This window comes from Patagioenas fasciata, chromosome 5 (genome assembly GCF_037038585.1).
Source record: "Patagioenas fasciata isolate bPatFas1 chromosome 5, bPatFas1.hap1, whole genome shotgun sequence".
NCBI classification, from domain to species: domain Eukaryota; kingdom Metazoa; phylum Chordata; class Aves; order Columbiformes; family Columbidae; genus Patagioenas; species Patagioenas fasciata.
Genome location: NC_092524.1, coordinates 33340284 through 33366461, shown reverse-complemented (window position 1 = coordinate 33366461; position 26178 = coordinate 33340284). Strand labels below are relative to the sequence as shown.

At 40.0% G+C, this 26178-nt stretch overlaps 1 protein-coding gene across 3 annotated transcripts in view; it reads right to left on the bottom strand.

Moving 5' to 3' along the window:
* Positions 1-1107: 1107 nt before the first annotated feature.
* Positions 1108-26178, bottom strand: part of MAP3K9 (mitogen-activated protein kinase kinase kinase 9) — a 63389-nt gene continuing 38318 nt past the window's right edge. For 2 of the 3 annotated variants that reach the window (XM_065838017.2, XM_071809277.1), the window contains exons 5-11: positions 23845-24020; positions 21171-21411; positions 19884-20006; positions 18990-19143; positions 14439-14551; positions 12970-13785; positions 1108-11692 (exon numbers count right to left, since the gene is read on the bottom strand). In XM_065838017.2, the coding sequence (XP_065694089.1) occupies positions 11211-11692; positions 12970-13785; positions 14439-14551; positions 18990-19143; positions 19884-20006; positions 21171-21411; positions 23845-24020 (2105 nt within the window). In that variant the 3' untranslated portion in view covers positions 1108-11210. The remainder of the gene's footprint in view (positions 11693-12969; positions 13786-14438; positions 14552-18989; positions 19144-19883; positions 20007-21170; positions 21412-23844; positions 24021-26178) is intronic. The other variant, XR_011739352.1, reaches the window with a different exon arrangement.

Here is a 26178-nt window from a genome sequence, read left to right as displayed (position 1 = left end):
GGCAAATTCAGCTAGAAAATCTGGTTCTCTTAGGATAGAATCCTACTCTGCAAACCATTACAAAAGGCAGAAATATTTGTTTTAGTTTGACGCAGTCAGGATTTGGAGAGGAGGGGAAAGATGGTTTGAAACATTAGATGCTGCAAGTACCTTTTGTTAAAACAAGTGAAAAGGCAATTCATTTTGCATGCTATTATTTCTAATTAAACTTGACTGCTTGCCCACTCTCCTCCCCGTTTATCATAAAACACATCACTACAGCAGTTTGAATGGAATACATGACTAACGGTAGTCTACCTGTCCATTATTTAGTCTCCACATCTGCTGGAAGGGTGTAAGATTTCTTGCAGGTACTCAAATCAGAGAAAAAAATCTCTTTACAAAGGAAATTATGAAACTTAAGTTCTTGTAGTGCACAGCTTTCCATCAGTGCAGCTGCATTTGTTAAAGCAGAGAAATGTGAAATGGTGGCTCGGTGGCAGAGAAGAGCAAAGGCACAACCTAGGAATCAAACACACACTCTAGGAATCAAAACCATGTTGTCCTGGCTTTCACAGTGTCAGCAGATCAGACAGCTTGGAAAAAACCTCATTCAGGCAACTCTGTCTCATTGAATGATGTGGCAGGGACAAAGGCGCAGCATCAGAAGTGAATCTAAACCATCTGTTAAATGTCATCATGCACAAAACGTGTTACTGCATTAGCTCCAGATCCAGGCATTCAGATTCACATTCTGGCTGGGATACTAAATAAAGAGCAGAAAAACCTTAAGCTGACAGAACAGAAATATTAACCTTAATAAAAATGGTACGCAATTAATTAACCTATTCAGAGAAAACCCAGAAGGGGGTTAGCAGACAGGTACTGTGTGCCAAGACTGATATTAAGCTGTCTAGGGTTTTGCAAAAACAGATTTCAAAAACCCTATGGAGAGCCCAGAGCTGGAATAGCTGATCAGGACCAAGAGATCTAGCAAAGAAAAATAAACTTCCCGTGGCACCAAAAAATACTCTGAATTCCTCAGAGGAAGGTAATGCCACTGCTATTCTAAATATCTGCTCAAAATTATTTGAAGCACAAACCCAAGAACTCAAGGCCTAAAGACGATCACTTTTATAACAGTTTTATTCAAGTCTGTGTGCTCTAGTGTTGAGACAAGGCCTAGATCAGCATTACACTGTAATACAATAATTTTAGCCATTGAACCAAGCCTGCTTGGCATCCTTGGTTTACAATTTACAGTACATCAAAAAAAAGGAGCAAAGAGAAAAGAAATCCCAAAACGCCAACAACTTTCATTAGCTCTTTGCTTTGCTTAAATATTGTTCTATAACATAAAATAATTTAATACAAAAAAAGAACTGTAATCCAAATACACATAATACATTGACACAGAACAGAGGAAAGATACAGTAGATTATGCACAAGAGTATTCAGCTGATGTATTACCTACAGTGAAACAAACTGGACATTAATATAATTTAACTATTTAAGCCCAAGAAGGTCAGAGGCAACAAGTCCGGGTCACAAATAAAGCTTTTTTAAAAATAATGCAATCTTCTTTTCCTCTAAGCTTACTGCTGCACAGAAGTTAAAGGAAGGCTCCAACAAATCACTTAATTTGACAACATTTCATCACACAAACAAGAAAAACTTGGTGGCCTCTGTTATTTTACTTAACTCTGGGGTACATCACCATTTGCTAATGTAACTGCTTCACTGCAGGTTCTTCGGGCAAAACATACCTTCAGGTGCTACTTCCATAGCAAGAGACTTTTGAACACCGTGAACAGAAGACACACAGAGGTCTCCAAAACCAGACTGAAATACTTCAGTTGTAAGATGAATTCCAGTCCTGCAGAGTTTGGAGTTCCTTATGAAGTACCCACCACCCTCCACACAGTGATTTCAACACAAGCAGGAACTATGCCACATCTCAAAAGAACAGACATGGGGGCATGATCTTATACTACAGTCATCTACTCACTTGGTTCTTCAGATTTCCAACATTGTACCTAGGAAAGTCAGGTCACTGATTTTTGCATCTGGCTTTAAATAGAAGCAGGAGCAGATCCACAATTAATAAGGCAAATGAAAGAAGTAGCTTATAAAAAGAGGGAGGAAATACATTCTCTGGCTGAGAAATTCTTGGACTTTCAAAGCCACAGAAGAGACATTGTTAAAAGCACAGGTATTTTCCCTGATTTTCCACCACTGTTGGTTGCCCTGCCCACTCCATATCAGCCTTTATTTCAGATATCTCCATATCTCAGATATTTCCAGCTTGTTCTGAATTTATGAGAAAGAAATCATATATACCAGCTCAAAGTGCTGAGCCAACAGCTGCCAAACAGAACCCAAGAACTCTAACAGTGGTGGATGTTGATCACTGCTGAACTTGTCAGGTCTGTCCACAAGCTTGCAGGGATGCATTTTCGAAATTAGAAAAAACACCTGAGAAAAGGCCTCAGGTTAAACGGACATTTGCACATACGACCTCCACACACTACTTATTGACCCTCTACAGCTGGCAATCTGCTAATGCAAAAGTCGTTGTTCTCTTCTCCTGTGTCAGAAAACATTCTCAAAGCTTACCCTGTTTATGGTAAGAATTAGCAGTCAGATAGGCATGGCATGTGCAGTCATGGGAAGGCCACAAGAGTCAGCAATCAAACCAGAATTTACCCAGAGGCTTGTGTAGGAACTCTTTCCTCAGGTAAATTGACTTTTTCCTCTGACAATCACAGTACAGAGCCTGATTCTTCACCATTAATGGGACAATCCCCCAATCTAGATTAAAAGAGTTTTGCTAAATTGGGGTCTTGCGCATTTTGACTCAGATACATTCCACTGACTTCAGTGATGTTTAAGTATGTGACAAAGAGCTTTCTTGAACTGAGGCCTCTTCCCTTTTAACTTGAAAGTTAATTACCCTAAATATGAACTTTTACTACTATATGTTCTTAGCTTTACATGCTTTCTTATTTAGCTGTCAAATATGAGGGGCACTGGTTCCTACTGACTTTAAGTGAACCCAGGTATATTCTCCACTTCAGATTTAGCCATCCCCCAAAGAAAGCTATGTTGCACAAGAATGGCTTTTCCTCTCTGCAAAGAGCACTGGCCAAACTCAACCACGCAACTGGCAACCACTCATATGCATTTGCTTTCTTTTTTTCTTCCCCCCCCCCTTTTTTTTTTCTGTGGCTTTATTCTTTACAGTCTAAGATTTCTGGATGTTATGATTGTCAAGATAACCTTGAAAACAGAGCAGAACTGATGCATGAACACCTGCTTGAGATGCAGTGTGAAAAGTCAGCTCAGAGGTATTAGCTGCCTCATTCAGAAACAAATTTTCACCCTGTTGACATTGTAAGAGCTGCTCACTAAAGCATGCAAAACAGAAGAAAAAGTCTACTAATGAATATCTGGGCAATCAGTCGAGGGTGACAACTCATTTAGTGACACAGACTGGGCCTGCAAGAAAACACGTTACTCAAGCTGAGAAGTGGCCACATCCAAGTAACCCAAAGTGGGCACATCCACAACTTCCAGAAGAAGAAGCAGCAGCTCAGTCCTCCTCCAGATGTAAACTCAAGAAGCCCAGTGTGCAACTCCACCATGCCAAACAGTAATCAGAGGCCAGGTTTGTTCTGAAACTCAGTGAGGAGAAACCACATAACAAGGGTTCCGAAAGAACTTGTTCATTTATATACTGAAATCTGCTGTTAGCAGCATTTTTATAAATGAAGCTTGAAAAAACACCAGCATGTCCTCCTGCTCCATTATAACCTCTACTGCTAAGAAAGCGAGACACAAAAACATCGGGACATGGTTAGAACAATGTTTCTTATTCCTCAGACCCTTGTATCTCTCCTCAAGACAAGGAGATTAGCTTTATCCAACCAACATCTATTCTTGAGAAAATGGCTAAACTGGAACAATCAAGGTAGAACAGGGAGACAGTGTCAATCACTCGGAAATAGCATATATAAAATTCATTATTCTGGTCTTATGTTGGGGTTTCAGCCAACAACTTTTCAACACAATGTAGGTTCTCACTAGCTATCCTGGAATCTAAAATTTGGGCACGGACAAGATCCTAGAAAAGTATTTCTGAATAACAAAGGGCCTTCTCCCCACCCCCCAACACGATTATTTTTCAAATAATTAACTTTAAACAAATGAAAGTTTGGCATTTCTCCTGCAGATTTGTTCTAGGCTCTCTTTTGCTATGCTGTGCATCCATCTGACCCATTGGCTACAGACCTAACAGTAGCCCACTTCAAGCTGAACTTATAAATCCTCTACACTACACACGAAAAACGTGTCATGGTTTCTTAATACTCGCTATATTGGGCTGTCTGCATGTTATTAGCATTCGGATACAACAAGGACTGTATTAGGATCTGAGACGTGAGGGAAACAATACTGCCAACACAGGGAAACAATCGTGATTGTATGTTGGATCAACTTTATGAGCACGTGAGATTATTTTAAAAAAATCTGTTTTCAAAAAACACACCTTCACTTATAAAAGCAGTAGTGATCAATACAAAGTCACCACCTTTTGTTCTGTGCACAACCAGCTTTTCCACAGATCAGAAACCATCAAGAAAAATTCCCTGCCTTGTCATATGTTGTTTATTTTGGAGACACACATAGTAAAAGCAAGTATAATTTTAAGTTATAAAACTGAATTGCTGGTTTCATTTTTCCATCAGGAATTTGCATGTCAAAGAGCCAAATACAAGTGTTTACCTCTGTCCTCCCATCATTGCAGCCTCAACCACCTACTGAGAGCAATTCTTACCAGAAGTTATAATTTCTTCCCACTCTATCTCTACAAATGAGGTAGCTCAGAGTAAAATAAAACTAACCACATATTAAGTTACTACACATTCCTCAAATTCTTCTTTAGGACCCAACCTACCCATGTTGCCAAGAAATTAGCAAGCAGCTAGTATTCCTCTGTACTCTGCTTATTACATCAAGAAGGATAATTTCACTCTTTCATTCCCTATTTCCTGCCAACTTCCGCTTTCACTTTCCCAGTTGTGTCTCACCCTTCTAGTTTGAAAACATTTTAGGTCAAAGCACACCTAAAACAGGTATCAGTTTCTGTCTTAAGCCTCCAAGTCCTACAGTAACAAGAATGAATCACCAATAAAGATGGGACAGGGGCAGAATTCCAGTTGAGAGGTAAGGAGAGCCACGGATAGCGAACTTCTTTCCACAGGGGTGTACACACGTTGGTAAATGGAAGGACATGAAATATTTACTGTGCTGGTATTTGGGCCAATGTGTGATGAAGAACACCACAGTACTGAAAGCTACAACCAGGTGCTCCCTCCAAAAACGAAACTCAGGCCCTCATGCAAAGAGGCATGTGACGCAGAAGGCACCTAGGAATACAGGATGCACCTAGCACATACATATGTATTTCATAGGCTTAAAACAAAAAGCAAACAGTCCAAGAAGCCATTCTCAATAGGAAAATTATGTTCCTGGTCATTTAGAACCAAAGAAAAAAAAAAGATTTTTCACTTCAGTACAGAAGGAGATGAACTGTTTTTCTTGTACACAAACACTGATGAGATGCTGAAGACTTTCCAGTTGCAAAAAAAGGCAGATCCTTGTTAGAGAGAACAATAATTCCAGTAGCTTGAGCAGTCCCACCACCCAGTCACCAGGGGGAAACTACCTCTTAATCAAGCACACACACCTCTTAGCCTGGGAATGACTATTTTTAAGGTACAAAAATAAAGCTGATGCAGTTTATTTCAGAAGCTGTACTCATCACTGATCAACAGCAAAACTGCTTAAAACAGCTGAACATGAGGTAAAACAAAAGTAAACGCACATTTTAACTGCAGCATGTGATTTTCTACTAGCAGGTTCAATAGAGGAAGCAGCAAAATAAGCCATAAATGCATTTCCATACCACCTCACAAAACTGTAAAGGAGGGCTGAGGAAACAATATACAGAAATTCTTCTTAAGACTCTTTTGTTCCTTAAACACACACACAAAAGGGAAATATAAACCACAAACTGTATTGGAAACAGAACAAAAAAAACCAAAAAGAGGTAAAAGTTTGGTTAAAGATCTTTTCTGTTCAGCTACATACAAAACCACTGGCTGTGCAAACCACCCGCCATATTCTAATCTTACAACAGGAAACTTCACAAAAAAACACAGGAAGGCATTTTTTCCTAAAGATTTCTTAATGACATGATCAACCAAAAGTTTATGAAGTCTGAAAGTTATCCTCTGTGACAGCATGAGGATGTTTTGGTTCTCTTTGCAAATACATGCTGTATTTATTGCTTGTTTGCAAATATGTTTTAACACATGCCTATCCCCTCACTCTTAATGTCCAGTTTTACCCAAATTATAGCTTCAAGTCAGTTACAAATACGGAAGCTAAGAAACTGTTCTGCAGCGACAGGGTAAGGATCAGAAATCTCCATTTCCAAATCTAGGCATCCTTGCTTCATAATGTAAAGTGAAGCCAAAAGGAGGACCTGCACCATTGTGCAAGAAATAAGCCTCCTCATTTGCCACAGAGTTGGTAAGAGTTCCTGAGAATTTTTCCAAAACACATGGAAAAGGTTAGAAAGCAATAAGCACTTTTTCCAAGAAGAAGTGTTTAAAAAACCCCAAAAGAAACAAAACTATTAATATTAGCTTAAAATTACTTACAGAAGTAACTAGCTATCATTGAGTTTTGGGATACAGTATTAGGTTTGGTTCCATACATCTAATAGGACTCCAGCTCCCATATTCATCCCGCAGAGACGAATTAAGTTTCAAATAAAAATTAAGCTCAAGATAGAAAGGTGACTCAAGATGGGAGGTTTCCTGTCATTTTCTATATAGCAGAACACTCCAGGTGGCAAAAATCTTTCTTTACCATTACCACCTCACCTTCAACAGAACAAGAGGTATCTGGGTTTCATGACATATCAAAGCAACATCTCTACGCAGTATTGTCCATAAAGTCATGCTATGAAGAGGAAGGCAACTACTCCCATTCCTAGAGGTACAGAAAAATACTTCATCATAAAAGCATGCCAAACCAAAACAGGTCTTTCCACATCAATAATGAAATATTCACTTTGCAAATACTAACTTTGTTAGAAAACCACTACGAAAACAATGTTTTCACTGAGGTTCCCTGTCCCATACTGAATATCAACCCACTGCCGTAATAACCCGAAGGAAAAAAAAACCCACAACCTACAGAAAGTTACATTTGCACCTCTGAAATGGACTGAAAGGACATCAGACCTACTTGTGGGCAAAACAGAATATTTGCAGTCCATAGGAAGCAACAGTATTAGAAAAAAAAAAAAGCCATTAAGTATTATCACCTTAGTTTTGACACAAAAGCTTTCTTCTTTCTACCTATCCCACACTCAACTTCTGCGAAACCGGTACGAATTTATCAAAAAATCTGTAATTTTTTTCCACTGGTTGCTATGTCTGTGCTTTCCTCCAGTTTTACAGGAAAAAACAAAAAAGGCTACAAGGGGAGCATCTTTTGAAGGGCTGGCAAATGTTTTTCTCTTTCACTATTTTATGTAACTGATGTGCTGATTTAGGATATATACTGACAGCTGACTATTTAATAGAAAATACATAACTATTTCCAGACCAGAAAAATTTCTCTCAGCAACAATCTTACTATTATCAGTTAAAAAACGTCACTTCCTCTTCGTGAGCCCTGTAATTACTTTAACATATTTTACTCTTTTGTCATTATATTTTAGACTGCTCAGTGATTTTGTGCTCTCATGTTATTTTTTTCTCGTTTTCTCAGCAAAAATATGTGCAACTTATTCAGATATTTAAGAAACAATACATTTGTTAAAATTCTATAGCAAGGTGTTCACCATCTTTCTCAGGAATACTGCTAGAAAGGTGCATCAGTCAACATAACTTTGAAACTGTTGTCTCCATGACAAATGGGAATACCAGCAACCAGCAGATTTGTGAGCTGACTGGCTCGTATCTTCTTAGTATCTAATGGACTGCAGTGAAGCACCACTCTGGAGATTTAGAGTACCTCAGCTCCCACAACTGGGAAGGAAAAAACCCAACAAATTAAGAAAGGAGAGAAATCAAGCCATGATGGGGTAGATGGATACAGGGAGAGGTTACCAGCTAGCTTAAACATGCACATAGCCTCTGGGCCTCAGGATACCAGTTACAACAGCTTCTGGGGTGCATAAGGTAAAACAGCTGACAATTCTGCCTTGAGAGCCCCCTCTGCCTTTCAGAGAATACCACTCCACCTGCTAAAGCCAACAGCTTTGTTTCTACAACAGATTCCTGCCTGATCCAAACATTATGCAGTTTTGTGACAGGGAATATCTAGGTTGGAAACTCTGATCCAGTGGCTTGACTCCTTGTCATCTGTCCTACCCAAGTTCCTTTGATGTTGCAGTGTCCATTTGGCATCAGGGAAGATGCTCTTCAGAGCAAAATACTTCTGACAGGTCAGCTACACTCCACCTTCATCTCAACGGGAGACAGTGAGAAGGGGTTTTGATACTTCATCCTCAACTTCTGTAAGCAAAAGAGGTGACAGAACAAGTTGGCTTCACAGCTGTCTTACCTGCGGGGAACTTGACAGAAACCTTACGGTTCACTTGGTGAAAGCAACCGGTCAACTACGAGAAAGCTTAGTGGTCTGAGTTAAACCAATGTGACATAGAAATGTAACCTCCTATTCCACACAAGTAAATAGGTTTTAAAGATTCCAGTTTGAATGGAACTATTCCAGGTGATGTCTTTGCAGAGTGGACGATGCTTCCTTTGACTTCTGTGATAATACTTTTTGAACGGAAAGCATTGTATTTCAGAACAGCTGATCCAGTTTTGTTTCAGAGTTTTCAGAATAGTAAGCGAGACTAGGAAAAATGTCTTGTTCTGATCTTCTGCTTCAAGTCCTTCTGACAGCCTCCAATCAGCTTTCCTTGAGTTGATTTCTATACCACAATCAAAACGAATCATCTGTTTTGGATGGGTTTTGCCTTTTTTTTAGCCTCAGGATCACAAACTGAGTTTCAGAAATTGAAAGCAAAAGGATGGATGATTAAGAAATCAAGAATGCTGAAGGCCTACATTTACCAAAAGCATCAGAAATGTTAGTATCTGAGCTCCACACCACAATACCTTGTCTACGCAGTCAACGGACTATCCAGCTTCAGCAGCTAGTGTAGCATTATTAAGGCTGGAGCATTCAATGGGGAAATCAGCAAATAGTACTTCTGCCATTGAACACATTTTATGGCATGTGATAAACAAGAAATGTGTGAACTTTCTACATGAAAACATACTGTAATTGCTTGAAAAAAGGGTGCACTTGGCTAACAGCAACATGCTGGTTTTAGCCCTCAAATAGAATTAAAAAACCTTAAGTACAGTACTTCTCTACACATGCTGGTTTTTAACATCAGGTTACAAACATCTAAACACTCAGATTCTCTGTGCTGACAGCTGCAGCAAAGTATTTGGCCACACTGCCTTCCCAACAGGACTGGACTTCCTGAACAGGTTGACCACTGCGTTGGCAGCACTGTCAAATCAGTTATTTGCACCCCAAAGGTCAGTAGATTAGCAAAATGAGCACAGACCTGTACAGAAAGAGTAAACAGATATGCTGTATCCTGCAATAAACCGGTCTACCCTATGGCACTCACATACAGGCCGCATCCCTTATTTAAAATGCTGAAAATGGACAAGAGTGAAGCTCTCATAAAAGCCAATAAGATAAACCTGCAGAGGCACAGACACGCTTTAGTTTCTGTACAGAAAGCTGTGAGCACAGGAACACCTTATTTGTGTGACTTTCTCCTTCAAGACAGGGGTCTGTTCTTGCTCCAGAGTCAGGAATTTTTTCATATTTGAACAAGAATAATGTCTTACATGTCTATAGGGCCTTTCACTCAAAGATCTCAAAGGACTTTATATCTACCACATATGTCCCAACCCCTCCCCCTGTGAGGTAGGTATTATCCCTGTTATTTACAGATGGGGAAATTCAGGCACAGAGGTTACATTATTTGCCCAAGGTCACACAGAGAGTCACCAAATAAAACAGTATCCAGATGTTCTGATTCCTGTTTGCACAATCCAACCACTAACACAAGCCTCAATTTCCAAAGAGCCTTAAACAAGTATCAGCGAGCATAGGAACAGTCTTGGGTTTCAGGGGCCACTCCTAAAAAGCATAAGGAGAAAAAACAGGAAGAAAAAAAGAGTCAGAGGACACATAACTTAGTTTTGCAAGCCAACACAGCTTTAAAGAAAGAGTTCCTACTAACTCCCTTCCAAAAGCTGAGGCAGCTTGACTATGAGCCTGGGATCCAGGGGGTAGGAAAAGGAGGCTGATGGAACCAGACTTTGAAACAGAAAAAAGCAAGCTAGAGTAAGCAGCTGTACCATAAGACTTCATCTTTTTTGAAAGTGCAAGGTCATAGAAAAATAGGGCTGAGAGGGACCTCAAGAGAACACTGAAGTCCATACAACCTGCCTTGAAGCCAGGATCAACTACACCTACTCTTTTCCAACAGCCTAGTTTGTTCTCAAAGACCTCCATCAGTGGAGATGCCATGCCCTTCCTCTGCAATCTGTCCCACCTTGCACTATCACATGAGCAAAAGAGGACAAGCGAGTCTAAGACAGCTACTTCTGCTCCTTCAGTGGGGGTACCATGATTCCAAGGCCTATCTAATGATCTGAAAACATTTCAGAGAAGGTAGTCTCCACATATTTGTTTCTGTCCTGGACTCCTTGGGAAAACATCAAACACTGGTGTTTACTGTAGTGAAATATTTGAGTTTTGGGAATACTGATTAATACCAGGTTAGATACCAATATACTTACTGCAAGTGCCAAATCCTGCAAGGTCAGTAACAAGGATTTTGATATGATAATTTTAGCTCATTGCAGACTCAAACTGCAATAAGAGGACAGGGAAGACTACAGAAAAACCCCACAGCAAAAGTCAGCAGCTTTTTGTTGCTGAGTTACATCCAACTGCAGACAAAAATCAGGCAGTGAAACAACACATCTTCAGCAGAGGCAGCACCATATGATCTCTGTAGCATCCCTTCATCTCATCTGTCTTCAAAGTGCATTCTCAGTGCAAAAAAGTAGGATTGAATTTATAGGGGCTCACTGTCCCCAGTGGATTTCATACTAAGACCAGAATTCTTGCTTGAGTTCATATGCTGCAGCTTTGTGTGTGTTAAGTTCACTTCTGCATAGCGGAATGGTGCTGTCCTGGCTCTGCCCCTCAGCATCCATGTCCAACAGTGTCCGCTCCTCTGCAGGAGGACCCACCTGGAAAGGAAGCAGTGCAGGCAGTCCAGGTCTCTCTTCTACAGTGCTGCTGCTACTAGCGAAACAAGAGTCCAGATTGCTTGGAGTATCAGTACTTGAGCTGTTGGCAGAAGATTCACCCTTGGCATTGCTGGGTGACACAAACCACCACGGATCAAGCCGTTGCCGACTGGCTGCAGGACGTGGCCGAGGCAGGAACTCCAGTGTCTTGGGTCTTTCCAGTGTGGGGTCCTGCTGTGCATTCCATCGTCTCGGGGTTGGAGGAAAAACAAGGTTGGGGTCTGGCAGGCGAGGGACCTCATTGGGATCTCTACTTGGACTAGGTGTTTTTAATACACCTATCCAAAACAGAGAATATAAGAGAAGAGGGAAACATGTTAAATGTCACTGCTAAATGGTTCCAATACATCTTAAATTATTTTATGCACATTGTGAAAACATTTTCAAAGCAGAAAGCCTCCATTCAGAATCTACAAACTCCGTATCTTCAAGATTACACCAATCTGAAGTGAATAACTGGCTTTTTTTATCCCTACACTGTTCTCAACACAAGACACCTGTTTCACTGACATAACACAAGCAGCAAGTTTTGTTCATTCTCTCATTTGCTTTCTTCAGTTTTCAGACCGGAGAGCATAGATTTGACCTCCTACCAGAGGTGAGAACTCTCCAAATCCTTCCAAGGGCACATTACCCATTTACAGCTTGAATGGATCAGGCAGACACTTGCACATCAGGATATGTGACACCTGTTTGCAGCAAGAGGGACTAAGTTCCTGGAAGAGCCATTTAACACTACCTACTGTGGATGCTTCCTCGTTTGTTTTCATTTAGAGGTGAGGGTGTTTTGGTTTCTGGTTTTTGTTGTTTGGTTTTTTTTTTAATAAACACAACAAGTTTTAAATTTTCATTAATACCGTTTTAATGAGTATTCTCAGTTGCATTAACCTACATTTTACTGCAGACTGCCATTGAACAGATAACCTCACATTTTGTTTTACCATTGGGAAAAGTCTAATTAAATTGGATTTTAATTTATTATTCTAGTCCTCTTTTTCTAAATCTGAATTACTAGGGCAAGAAAACAGGAAAGCATTTTTTATGTTATCAAGTCACAGCCATTCCTAAACACTGCAACAGTGAGAACACTACCTAGCCAGGAAGATCCCTCTTGTTTGCAAAGGAATAAGAGTAACAGTGGCACAGCTTAAAGTGCTTTAGAGATCCAGTTTTCACTGCCACAGGGATCAGAATTTACTTTGAATTTTAACAGCAATACAAACAAATATATAAAGACAATAGAGATGGAATCCTGAGGAACTGCTAAAAATATGCAATATTTGTACTTTGGCACCATCTTTGTCTAAGAAACACTACTATGCTCTGCCTCACAGCACAGGATCAGAGAGAGTTCCTTAGCGCAGAGATGCTGGAACAGAGACCATTATCGCATTATTCTGCTCATTATTTGTGTAAAGACTGTATCGATAAGCTCTTCTAATGAATTGACCATCACAACGGATGCTGTATAAGCAACGTGTTTGCCTCCTAACAAGAAATCATACTGTTTGGGTTTTTATTCTGAAGAGGAAAAGGACGATGGCTGAAAACCTACCTGCTCCCAGTGCTCCAGTTAAACAGCTACTGGAAGGGCATCCACTGGTTGGGCACCCATTGACAAGTAGTCCACTCCCTTTGATGGCCCCATCAGAAGGTGTGCGCCTGTGCCCACTTTGCTGGGTGTGGGAAGAGACTGTCACGTGTGTGGGAGTCAGGGACTGGTTGGGGTCTTGTTTGAACCTCTCAATTTGGACATTGACTAGTGGGTTGGTAATGGCTGGCAAGGGAGCCTTGACTGTCACTGGGCTGACAGGCATTTCATACACCACAATCTCGTCACTGTCTGAGCGTAGCAGGGAACGGGTGGAATTACATTCGGAAATGGAAGACAGGGAAAGAAGGGTGAGGGATGTGGATGGCTCGCCTAGCAACAACATGGGATCGTCTTTCCTGAAGATCTTTCGGGAAGGCGGACTAGTGCTCCTGCGGGGGCGCCCAGCTCGCTGGAAAATGCTGTCACGCTTCTTCTTCTCTTCCTTGGGTGCCTCTGGCTCCTCTTCAATCAGCAGTTGACACTTCCCTGCTTCTAACAGATCGAAACCCAAGCCTGCAGCAGCCAGCACAGCTCCACAGCCAAGCAATGCAACCTCACATCGCTTGTGGTGGGAACCACTACGTTTGAGGCTGTTGGTGGGTGTCAGCTGTGGGGTACTAGTAGCAGAGTTCACAGGGGTGGACTCCTCATTGGCATCACTAGATGGGCCATCCCAGTCTTCATTCTTCTGGAATGGGATGCAGAGGTATGACTGATTGTGCCCTGGTGAAGGGTGCACTTTTCCCTCTCCATTAAGACATTCACTGTCTTCATCATCTGGAAAGCAAATGAAAACAGACTTTGCATGGATGGAACATTTTCATTGGCAAATTTCGCTGTCTTACAAATACACATGAAAATTAAGCTTTTCCTCAGAAGATGCAACTGTCCTAATCACAAGCATCCTTCACCAACTGCCAAATACTCATAGGCTACTGTCTCCAGAGCAGACAGGCCAAGACAAGTAAGTGGAAGTACTATCAAAGTGGAAGAAATTAGTGACACGTTAATCTGCTTGCGATCAACTGCAGAATAGTGTTTCAGGAGCAATCTACACCTCAGTTACTTCTAGAGTAAACATGTACGTTTGGGAGCAAGGAGCAAAAGGCTCCTTATTTTCCTACAAGTGAAGGTATAACCATGCTGCATATCTAAATATCATTAACAGGAAAGGAGCTGAGAAGTAGCATGCAGCTAGAGGGGAATTAAGAGAAACTTGTTAGTGTGACAGATAAGAAGCACAAGCAGATAGGTGAACAAAAAGAAAATCCGAAAGAAGAAACTAGTTACTTCACAACGAATAAAAGAAAAACAGCACCAAAATTAAAATATTGCTGTAAGGTACCAGGTGAAGGTTCAGGAAAGGAAGGGTTCATTCAAATGTGAATGGAAGTGGGGATAAGAATACAAATTCCAGGAAATTCCTTTACCCATCTCTGCTAAGCTGGTGAATCCTGGAAAAGCAGGTGCAGTTCTCTGAATCTTCCCAAGGTTCGGTGCACTGGATGACCACTGTTTGTAGCCTTCTACCAGAGCTTTCAAACTGAAACAGTAAAAAGATGAGAGAAAATGTACCGTGTTCTCAAGCAATTTTCATTCCCTCCCTTCTATATTCTCTGTTGCTCTACTTTGGGTATGCAGGTATCCATCTTAATTACATAGATTTGAAGTCCTCCCAGAGCAGGACATTTTGCAACATCTTTATGGCACTTTAAAATACAAAAAAAGTCAGGAAGCCCATCCTTCATTTGTTAGACCATGGCAGTCAAAAGATCTCTGCTGATAACCAACAGCTATGAATGCAGAATAATATAAAGCACCACTATAAATATCAGATTAAACATTTTCTTTTTAGACCAAGGCAAACCTACCATGGCATGTAAAAAATCAAGTGCTCAACAGGAAGAGGTGAAAAATACCTCCAAAACCATTTTTATGTGAAATACAAATGAACAATGAAAGTCAAAGATCACTCACTGGGACAATAATATGTTAAAGTCATTATAACAGCAAAGTCAAGCCTCTGTATTATAGGCCCTGATATCTCCCCTGTGAAGAAAACACTGCACTGAAGTACAAACAGTTAAAAGCATAACTTCCAGACTACAGAAAAACAGGTAACTAAAATCATAAATCATGTCATTGTTTCATTTAGTTACAGACCAAAAAAAAACCAAAAAAACAAAACAAGTTAAAAACCCCAAACCAAATCCCTACATTGACATCACCTGCATTTAAAGGTTTGTCACTTGCCACCTCAGCTTATCAGCAGTCCCTATTCAGAGGTGTTCATTACCATCACTCTGTTTGTTCCCTGCAGTACATTCATGACATGAGAAACATCTTTAGTAACTGACATCACTTTCTGACATATCAACACTCAGTTAGCAATATTGTCTGAATGTGAGATTTGCGGTGCCTTTCTCCAAACTCCAAAATTAAACACGATAATGTTGGTGAAAAGCTAACGGGCGCTTAAGATAGTCAGAAATTGAATGAAAGGAGCAAAACAAAACTGTGGGTAATGTGAATGATCTCAACCAGACCTACAAGAGAATCTAGTTGTTACTGAAAGAACAGAGAACTCAAAAGAGATGAGGTCTCTTCCAGCTCCATTACTAACTTCCATTGTCCTTTGATCAAAGACACATAACTTCTCTGTACTTACATCCTTCTTTCTCTGTAAGGGAAGGACTGTAATGAATTATCTCTCATGAGTCATATTTTCCACCAGAATCATTCTGCATTTCTAAGATGGCTTCCATTCCAGGATTTAAAAACTGAAAGTTGTATTACATCAGGGTTTTTTTTTTTCTTAGCATGTATTTTTCCTCTATTCTCTACCTAACCGACATGCCTAACTTGTCACCAAACTATCTTGCTAAAATGAGGTCACAAGATCCAAAGGTGATTCAGCACACACTCAGCTGGTTGATGACATCACACTAAAAGGATCTGGTACAGTTCTCAGCCGTTATAAAAGTCCATCATCTTCCCCCCATTAACCATTCTGGTACACAGACAGCACAGTGCTGAATCCTGCTTGTAAAGACTGACAAACACATGGCTTTATAACACAGACGTGGTTCAGTGTTTGGGTCTCTATCCTGATTTACTCCCTCCATACTATACTCGGCTATGTAACACAATCCACCAAATAATGTATGTTGTATCTAAATTATCCATGTGTACAACATGCATAGTTAGGACGAGTATGATGAAAGGCAACAGTAAACTTCAGTTTAGCCCGCAGTTTACAGTCACAGTTATCTAAAGGGTCTTGAGAATTGCCCTTTATTGTACAACAGGACACATCAACCTAGTTTGCTTCCTTTTGACTTCTCAGAACAATCTTCCCTGGCAAAAAACAGACTGAAAATTTGCTGTTACTGATAAAGCTCAGCTCAATCTGAACAGAAAGGTAAATAGCTACCAGAATAATTTCAAGGCCTGCTACATTTACCGTAAGGTTATAAAAATCTTCATCCTTGCCTTTTATTTTTTGCTCCTCCTCTTTCTCTCTCCCAAATTACAAGCAGACCCCAGAAGGTTGCACAGAGGATAGCTGCACTTCCTAATTAACTAGACAGTAACGTGTATATAAAAGCAAATCAAAATATGCCAACTTAGAGTACATTCCTACTAAAGCACTGATATCTGTTACTACTCCAAGGAAAGAGCAACTGGAAAGATTCGAAAGCACTAGCAGCAAAACTACCTATTTCAGTCACTAGCATAACAATTCAGGAGCCTGAAGACTTCTTATCTGTTATCTATTTGGGTTAAATATCAGCAAAGTTATTATGGTTGTGTTACTTCTCTGTTGCCGCCTTCTAGTGAAAAGCACCTTTCTTTAGGAATAATAAGGTTATAAGGGTTATCTGCTCAGAAAATTACAAAAAAACATCTCTACAACTGTAAGGCAGCATCTCTATTGTCTTAATATCATTCTGTAACACCATGTTGAGGCATTAATACAATACTATCATGAATAAAAGTGTCTGTTCCCAGGCTCACCCCTATTTAGCTTGCAAGAACTTCAGAGATAACAGGTAAAGGACTGTGACTGCCCCAAATCCAGTGTCACCCTCCATAAAACCAGTAACATCAACACTGTCAAAATTTAAACAGGGTAAAGATCAGCCATGCCATAATAACAGACTGGGGCTAATCAATGCCAAGTTCAAAGACAATTGAGACTTCATCCTATATCCTTGAGAATATTCCATAAGATCACAACTGAACTGTCACAATGCTAGTCCAACATAAAGCTTCATCTAGTTGTGGTCTCTGCAATCTAGCACAGCAACCTTCTGCTGCTCTGTGTATTCCTGACGTTCAAAGACAAATGCAGAAGGGTGAATAATCACTGTATAATCTTTTCATGACTGCCTTTACTTGATGTTAATTACAGGTCAGCTTACTCATGCTTGAGAATTTCACTGCAATGCCCACAATGTCATTCTTGCATAAATTTGGCATTACCTCCTGCAGAGAACGCATGGAAGGTGATGAAAAAGATGAATCTTCAGGTTCCTTTGATGACACTGTTTTGTAAGCAGCTGGAATAGCAGCACTGCTGCTACCAGAACAGTGTCATGGAGAAGGCGTGAACTGGACTTTACCCTAATTTTTAGCCCCCTATTCTCTAAAATCAGAATTTAAAAGTACTAAAAATAGAAAGCACTCTATCTTTTGAGTCAGTAATAGTTACTGTAACTCTGTTCCCTTCAAGTAAGTCTGCACTCTGGCATGATTTCAGCAAGCAGCAGTAGTCCATTGTATGTTAGCTCTACTGCCCTCTCAGCAACATTATCATGTTTCAGAGACTACGCAAAAAGCCATAGCTGTATCAAGTCTCCCCGGAGAAGGTGATGAACAGAAAACCGAAGGGCTTTATTCCCAGATTACTAAGAATGTGATTTCAATGAAGAAGTGTTTTTCTACCAGCTTCAGTGATCTCACGCCCTTTTATATAATTAATGATTGTAAAATGTGACATATTTTTTAATTCTGTAGGGTGCTACACTTCCTCTATAGAGCAGGTAAAGCACAGGCAGCAGCTGAAGAAGCTTCCTTCACATTGCCCTGTTAACATGTCAAGATTACCTTCGAGGAAGAACATATTTAATGTCACTAGAACACTTAGATCCAGGCTCTCTTGCTAAGGACCGCAATAGTGATGAATTATATAAACATGTTTTCCAGGAATTTCACATCTGAGCACATAATATTAAAGATAAATTCTAACCAGTTATTTTATTTGCCCAGCAAAAAAACATATGGCAAGAGTCAAACTATCACTTTAGTAGAGGAAAAAACTTCAAGCTCCACTAAAAATCACAATGTGTTCAAATCTCTTAGAAGATCAAAATACTCTCACATTTAAAGCAGCACTTTGGCAATGGTCCATTGGAATCCTGGTATAAATAATTCACACAGACACACACACAAAAAAAAGCCACAGAACAAGAATCTATAGAAAAGGGCCAGGTACAACCTGTATTTCTGCAAAAAATCACTTTCAGGGTGTTTTCACTCCAGGTATACATTCTGTCCAAAAGCCTAAAGAAAAAACTTTACCTGGTTCTACCAGATGCTTTTAAAATAACAGCATTTAAGACAAGAAAAAGCATAGCTGAGAATTGTAAAAGAGACATATTTTCAGACAAGATATGAAACTACAGGATGGTGAGCCTGAAAATACAGAAAAGCTAGCAGAGAAACAGTTTTGCATAGCTAAAGAGAAGTTCTACTGCTTACAAATACACACAACAAGGTAACAGCAGACAATGAAAGCATCGGATCAGTGCTGGACCTTTACCAAGGGATTGAATGCAATGCAGTTTTGTAATTGGTTCTGAACCTCTAATATCTCTGGTACAACAAGTAAGTTTGTAAGCAGAGAAGTCCTTGCAAGAAGACAAGCAAATCTCCAGTGAGACAGGTCCTAACCAGTCTGGTTCCAGGTCCTCTCTTACCTGTCTTCTCCTGCACCTAGCTCCTTGTGACAAAGTGAGCTCGGTCCCCAAGTGCGTCCCTTTTTCTTCTGGCCTCTCTTTTCTTCTTCCTCCCCTTCCTCCTTTGGAAGGACTGAGCTTCGTCCCCACGTTTTACTGCTTTCAGCAGGAGTCACTTCACAAGTGGAAAGAACAGTGGAAAATGGGAAAGGAAAACAGACAAATTAAAGAATTGGTTCCACAGCAACATAAAAGTAAAACATAGGCGAGAATGGGAATAGTAATGAAAAACCCATTCAGGTTTTTCCTTCTTTCCCATAATTCTGACCATTTATCAACACAGATCTAACAACTAGATCCCTTCAAAATTAGTACATAGGCTCCACAGATTTCATCACTGGTTTATCTTTTAGAACCACCAGTTTGATACCAGACACACAAATGTCATGATATTCAATACAAATCTACGTGTTAATTAACATCCCTTTCAGTTCCAATACGTGCTTATCTGCCTAATTCTGTTTCGTTATGGGAACAAGTGCCCTTGATTTTCTTTCCATAATCCACCTCAATAACATTTCACAGATCTATTCTGCAAAATAGTATCTTTTAAAATTAACCCATACACCTAGGGAATGTATTTTCTATACAATCAAACAGCAATATTTTAAGAACTTGGGTAAGTAAGGTCTGGACTTCAAAGGTGATATTCTCCCCTCATCACCAACACACTCCATTTTTCTCTCTAAACACATACATGCAAGGCATAAAGCAAACATTTTAGGGACAACCGTGGTTTTTTTTTTTGTTTTTTTTTTTTTTTTTACAGTCCTGTCCTAGATATGGAATCTTGGCATCTTACCACGCTGACAGACTGCACATTTCCCAAATTGAATACTACATTGAGCTCCTTACACTGTATGGCCCTGAGTCTGGGAATAATGGTAGGACTTGCAGGAGGGCTGGAGCAGCTACTAATCAAGCTTTTCCTTTTATCCATCGTTGGAGAAGCCTGCACAGTGAATTTATGCTGGAAATCTGTTTACCAAAAGAAAAATATAAGAACGCAGAAAAATATAGTTAAAATTCTCTTTTTTGATTTAAGAAAAAAGAAATAATAATTTATGGTAACCTTCAAGGAGTGCAATTTAGAGGATCTATGTTGAAATTAAGTTTTACAGCTAATTTTTATCCCTCCATTGTACACACACTTACTTCAGAACAAAGATGTGCACTCGCACTCACGAAGATATATTTTCTTAGTGTATGTGTGAGATACATACACATGCACACATAGATCCCCATGAGCTGACTGACATTTATGTCAAAGTATATCCCTATCTAAATTCCTTTCACCTTATCTCTTAGCTTCTTAGCTAAGTGAAACCACCAGCAATAGGTGTTTGCAGACCTAAAGACTAGTTAACACGCACATTTTATCATCACTGCTCTTCTTAACAGCCCAGCTCTCTCAGAAAACAAATAATATAGTTTAAGCCATCATCCTAGAGGTAGCAATGAGCCTTGGATGGTTCACAAAACCCATACTTTTGTTCTTTTACAAGTTTGAATCTCTACACAGAATCTTCAGCAGAGATGTTAAGGATTCAATATTTCTGAAAATCACTATCTTCACTCTTACGAATGACTTTCTTGACACCTCACCAATTGTTAACATTTCTTCCATTACATATGGTATTACAGGTCACTTGTGTGTTAATATGAGTTCACACAGGAAGCAGCAATGTAGTTCTGTAGTCTCACAGCTATCAATGTACTTTTGATAAATTTTAGATTCCTGCACCGAGAAATACAGTAGATTATGGTTTCTGCTGCAGCACTGTGTAAAATATTCCCTGAGCAAGAACCTCCACCATTTTTTATGTACATCCTTTATCAAACTGATCATTTTGAGTATTAACATCTTAAACTGCAACACCAACATTTTACCATGAACCATATACAGCCATTGGCTAACAAGCACAGAACATCTCAAATTTATTTTTGGTCTTCATACTGGGAACTTTGGGGAATACTAGCCACAAGAGAAGCAAATTTCGTTTTTGATCCCAAAGAGGCGTGTTTTTCCTAAAGTACACCCAATACCTCCTAATGCATAAGTATCACTACAAATGAGCTACTAAAACTACAGGTTCACCTGTTCCTCCCACTTCACCTGATACAGCCTAACATGTCACCAACCTGAAGGCAGGCTGATGTGATTGCCATCTTTTAACTTGAGCCGACTCCTCTTGAACTTCCCCATGCGTTTCTTCACTCGAGGCTTCTCCTGACACAGCTGGTGGATGATGATGTTGAGCTCCCTTTCCAGGATGTCAATCTCGCGTTCTGCCAGCTCCTGTTCCCGCCTTCGTAGCAACTCCTCATGGTTCTTCTGTTCAACAGCAGCACGAGTCAGCTCTTCTTCCCATGTGCGTAGCTCCTGCAGGGAGATCAGAAGGTAGAAAAGAAAACCTACCTTGTGACCTGTGGGTTAAAATTAACATTACCTATTCTTAAGGTACAGTAGCAACAACTTGCACTCAGCACTGCTGGTGCTACTGGTTAAAGGCTCAGCTGAAAACATTAAACAATCCTGAAGAACTTCTACGCTTGCCATTCAAGGCGCTTCGTATCAGTATTACAATTCGGACACCAGTACTTGTGAGTCCACACCTGGAATGCTGTGTCCAGTTCTGGGCTCCCCAGTACAAGAGAGGCACAGACATACTGGAGAGAATCCAATAAAGGAGGATGAAGATGATTAAGGGACTGGAGCAGGAAGGGCTGAGAAAGCTGGGACTGTTTATGCTAGCAAAGAGAATGCTTGGGTGGGAGGAAGGGGAAATCTTATCAATGCATATAAATCTCTGAAGGGAGGGTGCATAGGGGATGGCACCAGGCTCTCTTCAGTGGTGCCCAGTGACAGGACCAGAGGCAATGGGCACACACTAAAACAGATGAGGTTCCCTCTGAACACCTTGTTATTGTGGGCATGGCTGGGCACTGGTACAAGTTGCCCAGAGAGGTTGTGGAATCTCCCACCTTGGAGATATTCAAAAGCCATGTGAGACATGGTCTTGGACAACTGGCTCTAGATGGTCCTCCTTGAGCAGGGGGTGCCGAACTACATGACCTACAGAGGTCCTTTCCAACTTAAACCATTCTGTGATTCTGTAAAAAGGCACTGAATCCTAAATTCAGTGTCATGAGAAAAGAGGCTGGAATATCTGACATGAACATGTTTACAACGGCCACTGGAGCATACCACGCATATGGCAATCCATTTTGCAAGATTTATTCGTAACACTGAAAAGAATTCATTCTTGCTTTCCTGTTCAGTAAGTACCTTCAGTATTGACTTAAACTGTTTAAAAATAACCTTGCCATCTCGTCCATCATAAAATAGCACAAAGCACAGCTCTAATATAAAAATCAATGAAGAAAACATCATGGGGAGGTCATTCCCATGAGTTTCCACCAAGCATGGATGGTGCTTGGGCATAAAGCAGCATAAGGCAAGGTTTTCAGTCTTTCCTTTGTTGACAAAATGAATCAACTGAAATTGTCCTTGAGATCTCAAAATCTCTTCTCACTGCACTCTTCTCACCACAAGGACAAAAGAACTCAGAACTGAGAATAATTCTCTCCATCTAGCTAATTCCACTGCATAAGGTGAAAGTTGAAGAATTAAAGTAAAACTTCATCTTATCAGATAGATTTTAGTTGAGATTTTTTTCTAATAACTACATTGTTACCTGTCACATCAATGCAAAGGATTGGTACATTCTACTCATGCAGTGAATAGGATACAAAACTCTCTTTCCCGATTGCTACAGAGGAACACAGTACTCAAAACATGAGGGCAGTGTAGCTGCTACTGTTTGGTCTTCTGTTTGTTCGTTGAAGTGTCTGGTTTTCAAAAAACATACCAACACAGGTATGCCAAGGGACAACATGGTGCAGCAGGGAAATGTCTATTAGATATTTTATTTTTCTGAAAAGGTTCTAGAATATGTGAATAGAAATGTTTTAAGTATTGTTGTGGGACTCATCTGCTATGCCTTGAGGTCTTTTTTTCTTTTTCTCTGCCTCCTAAACCCAACTTCTGAGCACAAATCAAGTTGACTGTTTATTATAAATTTATTTTCAGGCACGAGGCCACGAACTTAAAAAAATATCATTACTTTACTGATTCTACTGCAGAATTTCATACCTACTTTAAAGACAGTCTCTGTAAAGCTCTTAACATAGATGCAGTAAGCTGTGCTTTCTACAACTATGCTTGAAGAAAACTTCAGCTTTTCTACTTCTACTCTGAGGCTGACGGTCACAATTCTTTTTACTCCTGCTAGCATTTTCATTTTCTACAATTTACCCAGGTGGACTTCAATTATAACATCTATTGGACCAGTCCCTTGGCCTGCACTCATGTTTATTATAGCCTATCCACTCCAGCTGTGCTCAAAACCCAGAACATACACACCTGACAGAACCAAAGCTGCAATGTTTGCTAGAGTATGGACACTGAAACTGCCCTTCCTACTTTTACCGTTAACAATTATCATTAGGCTTCTCAATTAAGATGCTAGTAGTGAAATATTGAAGACAACTCATCCTAGCAGTTTGCACAGTGTACAATGGAAGCTCAACAATATTAGAGTAGCAGCTCAGGATGCAGATATTTATTTTACTCATGATTCTACCCTTGTGTGCATCACAACCTGTTATTGATTTGAGGGACTTATTACAACCTCCTTTAAAGTACATACAAAATTAACTCTGGGATGCAGTAAATGATGATCCCTGTTTCAGTTATGAAATGGGAAAATTATAATCCAGAAAGCACAAGCATGGAGAGTCTTTCTCTACTTACCTTTTCTTTGGCTCTGAGCTGATCAAACATCTCTTGGATCTCTTGTTTCCAGTCTTCCTGCAGGGAGTGGAAGGAATCTTTGGGCATTTCAAAGAAACCGGATTCTTGTATGGCAGTGAGATGGTCTAGGATACTGGCAAAGGAAGGTCGTGAGTGTGGGTCAGGGTTCCAGCAATCTAGAATAGGACAAATAACTGTTAAGCATCTCTCAGTATAGAGCTTTGATAGGATGAGTAGTTCTTTACTGATCCCCAGTGGCTAAGAGTGGCATGCACACTGTCTGTGCTACCCCCTCTTTCTCCATTCCCAATTGCATTGACTATTGCCCCATCATAAGCCAATATGGAATTCATGCTTATACAATATCCAACATCGCTTAAGAACTTGAACTACCTGGTCTCTAGGTTCTATTGCAACAATGTGCCAAGTGAAATACAGGTTTACTAATTTACAAAAAGTTACATTTTTCAAGCATATATTAAAATCAAATAATTTCCTTAAATATTTTGCTGTAAGGTGTATGTGCTCACAGAGTGGAAATACAAGGCAAGATTCTGGCAAACAGTTCTTTTATCACACTTAAACCGCAGTGTTAACAGCCTTACTACAGAAAGATATCTATCAGAGTTCTTTCTGATGTCAAACTCTGAGTCATATTATGAATTGCTTCCACAGGACTGAAAATTTGCCCTGCAAAGCAGACTGGACATCATCTGAGTGAAAACAGGAGATTCAAGTAAATAATGACACCAAAGAGACACTTGGGAGTTTTCTTCTTTTTAAGTGTTATTTTTCACTATTTGAGAAAAATCTGTTTGATCGGGGTTTTCTCATTTGCCTTTAAGAGAAACCACAGATAAACAAGCTTTATCATTTACAATCTAACGCAATGACTTACCCACTTACAGAGCTCTAAAAATGCAGAATTTAAGATACTCATCTTACCATGAGGCAACTCAACTAGCAATAGTAAAAAAAGGTACTTCTTTTACAGTGACGTGAATTTAACATCCAAAATGGAAACAGAAATAGAAAACGGTGTGAAGTAACATCTCAAGCTACGAAATAATTAAGAACATATTTTAGAAAGACATTAAGTCAAAATGTTTGACTTAACAACACTTCTGAATAGGAAATCATTACTCATTCAGGCCTCTCTCTTCACCCTGATTTAAACTCCTGCAGAAAGCATCACTTTCTCATTCTATATTGACCAGCGCTTAAACAGGTTCTTGTTCAACAAATATCCTTTTATTCTCTTTAGTACTGCTAGACTCCTGCATGCCAATATTTGAGAAGAATCGAAAAAACTTAGCATTTAAACATATACCTAGGGAATACAGCTTTTATGCACGAATGGAAGAAAGTAACACACAGGTCTCAATATGCTCATACTATTATTGCTCTGAATGGTCGCTGGATTACACACATTATTGCAGCACGAGGCAAGAGTTGAATAATGTTCTAAAGTTTCCGAGACCTTACAGCTACGAAAAAGGAACCATTCTTTTTGGTGGTGCCCTACAAGACATTCATTCATTCATCAGTTTCATGGACCAAAACACACTAAGGAGCAGCTGTAATTAAAAATAAGTAACACTTCACAAAATCTGTGCAGCTGCTGAGGCTTCGTTTGCAGGTTTTTCCTTTGATTTTAGCATTACTGAGATTTTGCATTTGGGAGCTTTGGTTTCAAAACTGCTGGTGTCAAGATGCTGGTATTTAAGCATCTGATCAGATTCCAGGAGGCATAAACTGGAACAAATTTGTGTTTATGGATTTCACACTGTTTCTCTTGTCAAAATAGAGAACTGAGGATATTAAGGAGTGCTCGGAAGGCTCCCTGCTGCTGACCAATTAGTAGCAATGGGTGATACAGCTGGACTGTCAGCACCATAATCCCTGCCTCTTTACCTCAGGTTTTAAGCATGGCAAAGCAAACATGACCAAAAGTAAAACAAAATGCTGGAGCCAGCCAAATGCATGAATGAGTGAACAGGATAACTATGCAGGTGGCCCATGGTCCCTATTTTCCCATGCCTAGATCTGCCCTAATTTGCACTAATGAGGACAGTTGTAACATACAAGTCCTTTCTGTGAAGAGGGAACGTTCAGCTTTGTTGTCCCAGTGAAGACCACCAGGGCAGTAGTTCAAAAGTAAAAGCAGCATTAGGGGAACAAGAGTTCACCCAAGATGGGAAACAGCCTGTTTGAAAAACAGTTTCGGCCAAGGGGCAGAAAGTAATTGTTTTCTTGTTTTCTTCTTCCCCCTGCTCATGAAGAAGCCAAGCGTCCCAAAACCCCATAGGTGCTCACCCCTGCGCTGCTGGGTTA